The 12,632-nt window shown below is 32.8% G+C and overlaps 1 protein-coding gene across 9 annotated transcripts in view; it reads left to right on the forward strand.

The window, feature by feature from the left end:
- Window positions 1–12,632, forward strand: part of TENT2 (terminal nucleotidyltransferase 2) — a 74,022-nt gene that overhangs the window by 37,122 nt on the left and 24,268 nt on the right. For 7 of the 9 annotated variants that reach the window (XM_024247345.3, XM_024247347.3, XM_054555666.2 and 4 more), the window contains one exon: window positions 7,466–7,509. In XM_024247345.3, the coding sequence (XP_024103113.3) occupies window positions 7,466–7,509 (44 nt within the window). Of the gene's footprint in view, window positions 1–7,465; window positions 7,510–11,352; window positions 11,507–12,632 lie in introns of all 9 variants that reach the window. The other 2 variants (XM_054555671.2, XM_063724447.1) reach the window with 1 other exon arrangement.

Raw genomic sequence — 12,632 nt, forward strand, 5'->3', positions numbered from 1 at the left:
ATGTTCAAAAGGCCTATAAAAGCTCAAGTACTATTCATCGTATTTTTAATTTTGAATTTGAGACAGGAATTAAATGATTTTCCTGTTGGTTAAAGAAGCTTTTAATCTCTGAGTTGCCCTCCTTAACTAGATTTTATCTTCATAGGGCTGTTGTATCAGATTGGCTCCCAAATTTTAATTTTGTTTGGTTAGTCATTGTTTATGAGGCCATTCTGGTAAAAGCCATACTTTTGTCGCATGCATAGTGGCAAACAGTAATAAGTGAACACTTGTAATTTGGACCATTCGTAAGATAAGTGTGAGAATTTTTACGGTATTGAAAATTTCCTAGACATGTAGGACAGACTGACTGGATCTATTTGAAACTCTTACGTTCATATTTCTCAAAAATATCTTACGTATATAACAATCCAAGAAATAAACATTAAGCCACTTTATACTTTCTGCTTAGCTGGACACCAAGAGTTGTTAAAAGATGGATGCATCTACTGTTTTGTAGTTATTAGACCAGGAGGCTGAGATGTTTGATGACTAACGAACTGAACGTATGAATATGTGGTGACATGAAGACCGAGTGAAAGACTTGGCGTGAATGTAGTAGAAGACCGTTTGCCAGGATGTCTGGGGCTTGATCTGTTCTGGGTTGGTGATATTTCCACAGTTTAGAGTCTTGGTTTCCAAAGATTAGAATAATAGGAGAAAACATGTTTTAGCATATATAATACTCATTTTTTCATTCCATGAATATGTATAGAATACCTACCAAATAAATGCTAGGTATTCTAGGATCTGAGAATACAGCAGTGAACAAAATACAAAAACAATTACCTTCTTCATGAAGCTTACATTTTTGACTTGTAAAATGTCACATTTTCATAGCTATTACCTACCAAAACGTGAATTATTAAACAACTCACAGATTACTAATAAAATGTGACATTTTTACCACCGTTGTGAATTGAGCTGCTGATAGAGCACTATCAACATGTGATATGCTCAATAATAAATTAATTATTACAGTGTAGTTATTAAAAAAAGCATATTGAAAAATATCCTTTTATTGCATTGTTTGGTGCTCCTTGTATTTAGATTCTGAGAGGGATAACAGATAATATTAGCAATTTTGTCAACAGCAGCTTGGGCTTGGAAAGTTGAGATGATCTGATGCCCTTACAGCTGTGTTTCTGTACTGAGGATACTGGGAACTGGGAAAAGAAGAAGGCACCCTTTCCTTGTGATATAGATCAGAAATGGTTAGGGTTGGGGATTACAATTTTGTTAACCTAGTTCCTGGTAGACTGGGCTTCTTTGGATAGGGATTGGAGGATGATACCCAAATTGAGAATTTCTTTATAGTGAGTCACTTTTACTAATAGGAGGATAGATAGAAGTGGTTGGGACAAAAACAAAGATTGTCTTACCAATGCCTTAAAAAAGAGCAGTTCAGGGGTAAGATTGGTTGTCAGGAATTCTCTATTTTGTTTCAGAATTATTATGTTTAAAATAATACTTAAAACGTAGTGATATTAAAATAGTTATTTTACATTTTAAAATTCATTTTGAGTAAGTTTTGTATACATATCATAGAAAATCCTGAGAATATACTAAAGTGGACAGAAAAAAATACATTTCCCATGAATTTTCACACCCAAAGATTGTTATTGTTAATATTTGTTTTATTTTTTCTGGCTTTTGTTTTTTTTGCAAAGGTTTCAAGATGTTTAGCCAAATATAAATACATAAATGTCAAGTTCAGGTCTTTTAATTCCAAAAGTTGGGGACAAATAAATAACTGTAAAGGGTGTGTGTTCTTTTTTCCTCTACAAAAACATGGTCTTCTTAAATAATGTTCTTACATTTTCTTTTACCTGTTCATTACATGATTCTCAGACTTTTAGATTTCAAGGAAGAGTAATGTCCAAAAAAAAAGAACCAAACTGGAGTTTTTATTTTGCTATGTTAAGTATTAGAACCAAAAAACTGCTACCAATCACTACCATCACTTCATAAAAGATGGTGCATAAAATACCAAAAAAGCAATGATATAATCTCAGAATAATGGACAGACCATCACAAAACAGTCTTAATTGTTACACCCTTTCCACTTTAGGCACACACACACACACGTCTTGATTTTTTTAGTTTATGACAGCTTAGTAACCTTTCCTCTATGGTGGAGAATTTGGGGAGCATTTTTTCATATTTATCTTAATTGAAGTAGTCTTAGAGCTAGCTAGTTCTCAAGAAAATCTTGATTCTACCTTTTGACACATCTTCATCCCATCTTTGTCTGGAGATAGGGTGCCATTATTTGACCAAAGTGTTTATGTTAATGTTCTTAATTTCATAGTGTGTCAACCTTGTCCGTTCTTGGTAATCAAAGTTTTATGGTATACTCCTAGGGTGAAATTGGCATTCTACATTCTTGACAGAATATAATCTTATGCTGTGTCCTGTTATTTATAAAATTTCACTTGAACATGTATTACAGATGTAGGGGATTAATATTCTTAAATTGGCAGTTTTTAATAATGACAAAATGGAATACACAGTCATGCTGAGAGTGTTGATTTGGTACAACTCTTTTAGAAAGCCGTGTTGTATATTTGTGTTCATGTCCTTTGACTCAGTTATTTCATTTCTAGAAATTTATCCTAATGTAATAATGAGTGGTGCATATATGGATGTACATGTAAGGCTATTTTTTTATGGTGTTACGTAAATAATAGAAGATTAGAAGTACTCTTAAATTTTCTAGAATAGGGGAATGGTTAAATTAATTACGATATACCCTAATATGAGATTCACATTGCCACTAACAATCATGTTTTTAATATATTTAATGATACAAGAAAATGTTCATGATATATTCTCATATATCATAATACCAATTTTATTTAAAAATAATAACTGTGTATATATATTTGTATATATACAAATACTGAAAAGGTAAGTGCAAAAATTGTATCGGGGTTATTTGTGGACAGTTTAGCAAAGTTCTCTGTACTTCACTATACTTGCAGATGTTTTATAATATATGAGAATATATTTTCCTTTGGATGCTGGTCTCAAATGATTTTTTTTACTTACCGAGAGAAACAAAATAGTTTAAATGGGCCATCATTTTATGAATCAGTCATCAGAGAGGTTTGATAATCTTCTTTAATGTTAAAGTAGTTTAGGCTAATCTTAATACATGTATTTTTATTGCTGACCAGTCTTGAATATATACTGGTTTGATGATTGATTTGCCCCTCTAAAAAATTTTGAAACATATGACATTGGCTGTTTTAGATATTTCTTTATGTGTCATTAATCAGTTTTGTCCAATTTTACAAAATATATGTCAATCTTGAACATATATTACTTTATAATATATGTCCAGGTGAACTCTAAACATTTTTTTTTCAGTGAACTCTGTTCTCTTGTGGGTTGCAGTTTACTTTCATTAAAAATGGAGTAGGATTTGTTATATATATAAAATATAAAAAATATGTAGCACTCACCACCATTCACTATTTATATTTTAGTTGTGATTTAAAAATGAGATTTGACTAAAGCATTTAGCATACATGATCATCCATAATATGTGCCCTACTCCTTAATTCTTACTGGTTACCTTAGAAATTTTAAGTTTGATTGACTTCTTTAGAAAAATGTACGTTAATCACAGATGCCCCAATGTGGTATTGAAAGCAAATTAAAAATTTTAAATTAGGGCCAGGCGCAGTGGCTCAAGCCTGTAATCCCAAGTGCTTTGGGAGGCTGAGGTGGGAGGATTGCTTGAGGCCAGGAGTTTGAGACCAGCCTGAGAAATATAGTGAGACTCCCCCATCTACAAAAATAAAAAATAAAAAAAATTAGTTGGGCATGGTGGCACATATCGTTAGTCCTAGCTACTCAGGAGGCTAAGGTGGGAGGATTTTTTGAGCCCAGGAGTTTGAGGTTGCAGTGAGCTATTATTATGCCACTGCATTTCAGCCTGATCAGCAGAGTGACTGTCTCTTAACAAAACAAAAAAATTAAACATTGCTATTTTGCCAGTCTAATAAAATCATATTAAAATTTAGTTTAGACTTTGCCAAACATTTTATTTTTGACAGAGTGGTCCCATTTACTGAAGTGGTTTGTAATTAATGGCACTGCATTCAGCCATTCCTAGGTCTTTCTTGAAGGACATCAGCTACCCAGAGCTAATGTGTAACTCTACACTGGCAAATTTAAGCTACTCCTCCCTAGAAGAAATGAGATGATTAAAATAGATAGTTGCTTTTCTTGGCAGTATCACATTATTGTGAGGGAAAAGGGCAAACAAGAGTCTGCAAGGTGTATTGAGCAGTTACAGCTCTGCCACAAAAAACTAGTTTGTGTGACTTTGGTCAAGTTATTGTACCTCACTGGCCTTAATCTCACCTGTAACACAAACAGTTGGATTAAATGACCTTTACGTTTTGTTTAACTTCTTAAATGCTTTAATATCTTTTCTGCCGTAAACAGAGAAAGGAAATAGGTCCTCTGTATGTAGAAAAGGTTAAAAAGATTAACACATTTCCTAGAATAAATTCCAGTAGTCAATAATTGACTACAGATACTTGAAAGATGACTGATCAAAGCATGAGGGGGAATTGAGAAAGGATTTTAATTATAACTTAAGAGTTAATGAAAAAGGAGGCCAGGCACGGTGGCTCACGCCTGTAATCCCAGTACTTTGGGAGGCTGAGGCGGGTGGATCACTTGAGGTCAGGAATTCGAGACCAGCCTGACCAACATGGTGAAACCCCGTCTCTACTAAAAATACAAAATTAGCTGGACGTGGTAGTGCACGGCAGTAATCCCAGCTACTTGGGAGGCTGAGGCAGTAGAATCATTTGAATCCGGGAGGCGGAGGTTGCAGTGAGCCTAGATTGCACCATTGCACTCCAGCCTGGGCAACAAGAGCGAAACTCTGTCTCAAAAAAAAAAAAGTAATGAAAAAGGTAAGATCATCAATTGGCTAGAAATAATGAATATTCATGGTATGTTTACCATATTCCTAGGCATACAGAGCTTTCCGGTAGACATTTTAAAATTGTCCTTGCAGAGCCTGGCCAATGTGGCAAAACCGTGTCTCTACTAAAATACAAAAAATTAGCTGGATGTGGTGGTGCACACTTGTCATCCCAGCTAGTGGGGTGGCTGAGGCATGAGAATCACTTGAATTCGGAAGGTGGAGGCGGCAGTGAGCCTAAATCGTGCCATTGCACTCCAGCCTGGGTGACAGAGCGAGACCCTGTCTCAAAAAAAAATTTAATAAAAAAGTAAATAAAGTTGTTCTTGCGTTTTCAAAATTAATGATTCTTAGTGTGATTGAAGATCTGCTATTTAAAATTTAAATTTTTGGTACATCTATATGGAAAGTTTATGGGTATAAATTTGTGGGGTCTCTACCAGCAAGCTGTTATGGAAACTATGGGCAAAGTAAAATTTTGTAGATTAGCTGTATTCAAGGCATTACCTATTAATCATGTACTCTAATAATGAGCTTTTGTTTTGTTTTTACTTTGCCTTTGAGAGAGAAATTTAAAAGACTGAACCTGTAGTCCAAAATTCTGAAGTTAAAATAGTTGTTATAGTCAGATTTTTCCAGAATTTACATTGCTTTGGAGTAAGATAAACATTTTAAAAACTACTAAACTCATTGAGACTAATATCAGGATATTGTTAATAAATAACTTCTGCAGTACACTAATTGCTTCTCTGATGACTAGTGTTTATAAATCTTTTAAGGTTGTAACATAAAGAATTTACTTAATGATAACGCTGCCTCCAAAAATTTCCAAATTGCTGAGTTCTAAAAGCTTTTTTGTCCATTGAAAGATCCTCAACCAGTAGCTAGTATTTGTTTTTCTCTCCTAGCATTCTAGTTATGGTACCAGAATGAGATAAAGGTTTTTTATTCTAATTCTCTATAATCTTCTCTTCATCCTTTGTTTTATTATATTTTTAGTATACTAGAGTATTGAATGGGAAAGGTATTCAAGTTTTTAAGTAAACTAATTTCTTGTAAGATTTTCCAATTTGACTTCTGTATTATAACCAAAATTACTAGAAAGCTATTAAAAAGTCTTATACAAATAGAGAGACATTTAGAATTAAAGTGAGTGGGGTTTGAGTTTACTCGGCAGGTCTTTTAGAATGTTGAGTATTTGAATGCCTCTTAGGGGAAAGGAATATATATATCCTTACTTCCTAAGAGTGATTCTGGTAAGTAATGATTGAGTTTTTTTTTTACTAATATTCTCAGTCATGTACTGAGAACATGCAGACATACCATGGAATTTTATTTTATGCCAATTTTCAACATGGGGATGAAATGTGATACATAAAGGAAATTTAAATAACGAATCCTACTTTGTACTGTGTGGTAAAAATTTATACCCTTTTAATTATAGTTGGAGACCGTGTAAGTTGGTCATAATGGTTCATTACATTTACAGTAATATATTTCAGAAGTCATTTTTAAAAGTTTTTGCTAAATGGTACATTAAAAGTGAATTAATATGCTTTGTTGTTGAGTTTATGTAGTTATACATAGTGTATTCCTAATTCTTAAATCCTTCCTAATTCTTAAATTTGAAAATGTATTACTTGTATTTTACCATACTCATGACATTATATTTTACAGTTATTTCTTATATCGTGAATGTTAGGTACTCTGCCTTTTTATATTGTTCTTTTCATATTAAAACAATGTAAAATTACTGTTAATGCATTTAATGAGATTGGATTTGTTTAAAACGATTGGTGAAGGATGACACAAATATGGTGATAACATGAGGATAATTTCTTTGTATGAAATTTTATTAATAGCAGATTGTGCCCCTAGTTTTCTAACTTTTGCTGAGCATTGTTTAAAAATGTATTAATGAGGTTAAAGATTTTTCTTTCAGTTTTATTTGATTTTTTTTGTTGTTATTTGCAGTATATCAGTTTCCTGAACGATTTCAATTTTGGTATTGCCAGTGGAAATTAAATAATAAAGGGACAATTATGAAAGAACTATTTTTATCTCCTAGTGTCATTGAACTGTATTTTTAAAATTGTAGTTTTTGATTGCTACATCCATCTTAATAATGTCTATTCAGTATCTGTAGAGCAATCCTTGTCTTGCTTATTGTGTGTGTATGTCTGGTGTTGGACAAATTATATATGTCCCTTTATTGATAGCCTATTATTCTAAAACCATGTGAGGAACATTGATTTACATAGGGATATATGTAGTTTATTAATAAAACCTTAGTTTGTCAACTTAAATATATTTTAAATACAAACTTAGGGATAAGAATTAATTTCATGAAATATTTGAAAATTGTTGAATTTTAGCATGAACCCTTATAGTCTTATACCTGGGATGTAGCTGACAAATTATTGCATTGTAAAATGAGTCACGTGAATCACGGAAGCTTTAAACTTTTTCTTTTTATAGCCCTACCTGAACCCATCCTTCCATCCCTCCAAAAAATTTACCCAGTAAGTGTTTCTTATAAATTATTATAATACATTTTATGTCAAGTGTATGTAGAACTATTATAAGTAGTATTAATGCGATTATAAAAGTAGTAAGGCTAAGTACATGATAACATTTTCTATATATACCAAGAGAACATTTAAAATGTTTCATATACTGTTTCAGAAAACTCTCTTACTTGTTATTTTGATATTGGCAGACAGTCTGGTCAGTTGTGTTAATGGTGGAATTTGTTTTGTGTGATGCTCAAGATTATCACTAATGGAGATTAAATATACTCAGTTGCCCATTTGGCTTTATTCCAGTTTTCTTCCTACTATTTTAAAATATAGCTTCACAGCATTTCTTTAGTTAGTAACTCAGAAAGTTTTTGGCCCAGTATATTTATACTTTGAGAAGCAGGGGGAAAGAAGTTGGACAATTGGATAATCTTTCTATCTTTGATCTTGCTAAGTAATACACCACAACAGGTAATATTAGTACACTATTCTTGTCTGCATAATACTATGAATCCTGCTGACATTAATTGGAAACATTCAAGAAATGAAGTGTGGCCACTAGAAAAAATTCAATATGTACTTAGTTTGAGTTTAGAGACACATAGGTTATATATGTATTCATAATCTATAAGAATCCTTGTGTTTCTTTTTCAGTTTTCATGTATTCTTTCTCCAGAATTCTCTGTTTCTTTGTTTTATATCATTAGTGTTTTCCTCCATAGTCATTCTTTTTCCTGTGTTTATTTGGAAATAATATTTAAGCTACTTGTTTAGAATGTTTGACTACTCTTCTGAAACCACATAATTTTTACATGTTGGTTTCATATACTTATAAGAAGAGCTGTCTCCTTACTAAATGGTCATATTACAAAGAGAAATATCACCAGCTTAGATGATTAATTTTCAAAAAACTTATTGTGTCACACAAAATATAACAAATTTACTTGACGTGGAACATCAATTAAATATAGTTTAATATCTGATAATTGAGAAGACCCAATGTTCTTGGTTTTGAACATAAGTTATTATTGTAATGCACACATGCAAGGTGCTGGATAATAAACGTTCATTTTAATACAGCCCTGCTGTGGTGGAGATCTCACATTCTGTGGAAGGTCATCTGCTAGGAGAGGCTATAACAAGAGCCTTTTAGAATCTTGCTATCTCATCTTCTTTTTTTTTAAAAAAAAACGAGTTTCTGCTATTATGAAGAATTATTATAATGAGTTTCCAGTATAGCTAAGGATCAGTCTTTATGGTCTCTTAAACATTATGAAAAATGAAAGAAAGTACAGAAATAGAGGTAACTTGAACTTTTTGGCCTTATTCTTTTTAATCTTTTTATTTATTCTTTTTTTTGTAGAGACGGTCTTGCTGTGATGCCCAGTTTGGTCTCAAATTCCTGGCCTCAAGTGAGCCGTCTACCTTGGCCTCCCAAAGTTCTGGGATTACAGGCATGAGCCACTACACCCAGCCTGTTGGCCTTAATTTTGAATGTTTTTCTCTCTCCATAAAGTATTGACTCTCTTGTTTGTACTGAAAGGTCGTATTTCATTTTATTGACCCAACCTCATCTTGCTTTAAGACGCAGGTGTCAGTGTAGAAAGAGCTGCATATGTTCTTTAGCAAAGGATCTAATAAACTTATCCCAAAATAATATTGTGTATTGAAAAATGCTTCTGCAGCAGTCTCACTTAAAACCCTATGCTACATGAAGCTCTTTTTACTAATATAGGAGACTGGCGAAATATCACTGTACTGTGGTTGGGGTCAGAGGGAATGCTTTTATAACACCCAGGTTCTTACTAATGGCCCCATTTTCACTTCTGTGTTCTGTTTTTCTTATCTAGCTTTCTCCCATGACAGAGTTCTGACTTCTGTTCATATTCACTACCTCTGGCCCTATGCTCTCCATCTGTTTTGCTTATAAGCTTATTTCTGTACCTGTAATGGGGAAATAGATTTAGCCCCAAGGTCTTAAAAAATACTAATAGCAAGACCTGCCAGATTAGGAATCTCCTAATTTGCATTTACATATGGTTACATTGCCATCATAAATATTTAATTAATTTACCTTTACTATAAGATTTTTGTTTACATGGATAGGGACTTATTACCTCTTCTCACACAAGATTTTTTGTTTTATATGAAACCTGTAAGCTGGTCAGCAGAACACATTTTTAATGGTCCGTTTGATGGAACAAACAAGTCAGCTTGTTTGCTATTATTAATAATAACTATCCGGGCGTGGTGGCTCACGCCTGTAATCCCAGCACTTTGGGAAGCCGAGGTGGGTGGATCACGAGGTCAGGAGTTAAAGACCAGCCTGGCCAAGATGGTGAAACCCGTCTCTACTAAAAATACAAAAATTAGCTGGGCATGGTGGCAGGTGCCTGTAATCCCAGCTACTCAGGAGGGTGAGGAGGAGAATTGCTTGAACCTGGGAAGCGGAGGTTGCAGTGAGCTGAGATTGTGCCACTGTACTCCAGCCTCGGCAACAGAGCGAGACTCCATCTCAAAAAAAAAAAAAAATATATATATATATATATATATATATATGTATATATATATATATATATGTATATATATATATATATGCATATATATATATATATGTATATATATAAAATAGCCATCGTTTATTTAGTATCCATTATATATGTCAGCATACTGTGCATTTTATACACAATTAAAAAAATCCTGAACAAATAAACTTGCAAGGTATTATCCCTCTTTCACTAATGAAGAAACTGTTTTAGAAATGTTACATGATTGATCCAAATGGTACTAACAATTTTTCCATTATACTCTTTCTTGGGGGAAGGCAAAATTACAGTAGTATTCATTAACATTTTATCTAATTTCTGTTGCTTATTACATTTTATTTGTATACATCTGATTGTTCATATACAGATATACCTGTAAGGGCAGCAGTTACGGCAGAATTTCAGCTTGTATAAATAAGTTTAAGATAAGTTAACAACAACAAAAAAACAACTTTGCTACTTTACAAAGGAAACCACAGGGTTCTTTTAAATTTTGAGCTTCTCTAATACAAAATAGGGTTTATTTTTAAAATAAGAGAAAACAATTTTGGAATGGAATAAATTTGTTCAGTATACTATGCTTTTTAGTCATTTTCATATTTTCAAAATTTATAACATTTTAAATATTTTTAAAATTGGTATATTTCAGTTCAGTTGTGATATGAAAGGGATAAGAGGCTATAAACATCATTGTCTCTAAAAACTGTATTATAGTATAGAATTACTGATTATTACTAAATTCTTATTGACTTAAACAACATAACTGATAGAGGGCAGAGTATTTATTATTCAGTTGAATAAATGAAGCTGAGAAAGTTAAATATATAAACAGATAGAGCTTATGAAAGAATCTTTATTTTAATGCAAGCATATTACTAGGAGGGTTAACTTAAATTTATGCTAGGTAGATATATCAATACAACTTGGTGTTTTTTAGCTATTTGTTTCCTTCGCTAAAAGTATCTTTGTACTCTAGGAAACATTTATGTTAATAGAGTTGCAAGAAAATAACCCTCTTCTTTTTAATAGTTGCGAAATAAAGAATTCTATAGCTTTTCTGTGTAGTTAAATGTTAAAAAAACACCTTAAATTATACATATATACATATACAGTAATGTGTTGCATAATGATGTTTTGGTTAATGACAGACCACATACATGATGGTGGTCTCATAAGATGATAATAGAGCTGAAATATTCCTGTCACTTGGTTTTTACTGTACTATACTTTTTATCATTATTTGTGAGTGTACTCTTTATGCTTATTTAAAAAACAAGCTAACTATAAAATGGCCTCATAGGTCCTTCAAGAGGTATTCCAGAAGAAGACATTGTTACATGAAATGACAGCTCCATGCATGATATTGTCCCCAAAGATCTTCCAGTGGGACATAATGTGGAGGTGGAAGACAGTGATAGTGATGATCCCGATACTGTGTGGGCCTAGGCTGATGTGTATGTTTGTGCCTTTGTTTTTAACAAAAAAGTTTAAAAGTAAGGAAAAAACATTTAAAATAGAAAAAATCTTATAGAATAAGGATATAAAGAAAGAAAATATTTTTGTATTGTTGCACAATGTGTGTGTATTGTAAGCTGTGTTGTTACAGAACAGCCTAAAAGTTAAAAAGTTTTTAAAGTAAGCTAAGGTTAATTTATTATTGAAGAAAGAAAAATTTTAAAATAAACTTAGGGTAGCCTAAGTGTACAGTATTTTTAAAGTCTACAGTAGTGTATAGTAATGTTCTAGGCCTTCACATTCACTCACTACTCACTCATTGACTCACCCAGCAACTACCACTTCTGCAAGCCCCACTCATGGTAAGGGTATACTGTTTTTTATCTTTTATACCATGTTTTTAGTGTACCTTTTCTATTTTTAGATATGTTTAGATCCACACATACTTATCATTGTGTTACAGTTGCCTACAGTATTCAGTATAATAACATGCTGTACAGGTTTGTAGCCTGTGCAGACATACCTTTGAGGTGTTGCAGGTTTGGTTCCAGGCCACCACAATAAAGTGAGTCACACAAATTTTTTGGTTTCCCAGTGCATATAAAAGTTACACTTACACTATCATGTAGTCTCTTAAGTGTGCAATAGCATTATGTCTAAAAAATGTACATACCTTTGTTTAAAAATACTTTATTGCTACAAAATGCTAACGATCAGCTGAGCCTTCATCACCAGTTGTGGAGAGTCTTGCTTTGATATTGATGGCTCCTGACTGATCGGAGTGGTGGTTGCTGAAGGTTGGGGTGGCTGTGGCAGTTTCTGAAAATAAGACAACAGTAAAGTTTGCCACATTGATTGACTCTTCTTCACAAAAGATTTCTCTATAGTGTATGATGATCTTTGCTAGCATTTTACGTACAGTAGAACGTCCTTTAAAATTGAAGTCAGTCCTCTCAAACCCTGCCACTGCTTTACCAGCTAAGTTTATGTAATGTTCTAAATCCTTTGTTTATACACTTAGAAATATTATCCCTCTTTCACTAATGAAAAAACTAAGTCTTAGAAAAGTTACGTGGTTGATCCAAGCAGTACTGGTATTTTGTTGTCATTTCAGCAAGATTCACA

Source organism: Pongo abelii, chromosome 4 (assembly GCF_028885655.2).
Source record: "Pongo abelii isolate AG06213 chromosome 4, NHGRI_mPonAbe1-v2.0_pri, whole genome shotgun sequence".
Lineage (NCBI taxonomy): Eukaryota > Metazoa > Chordata > Mammalia > Primates > Hominidae > Pongo > Pongo abelii.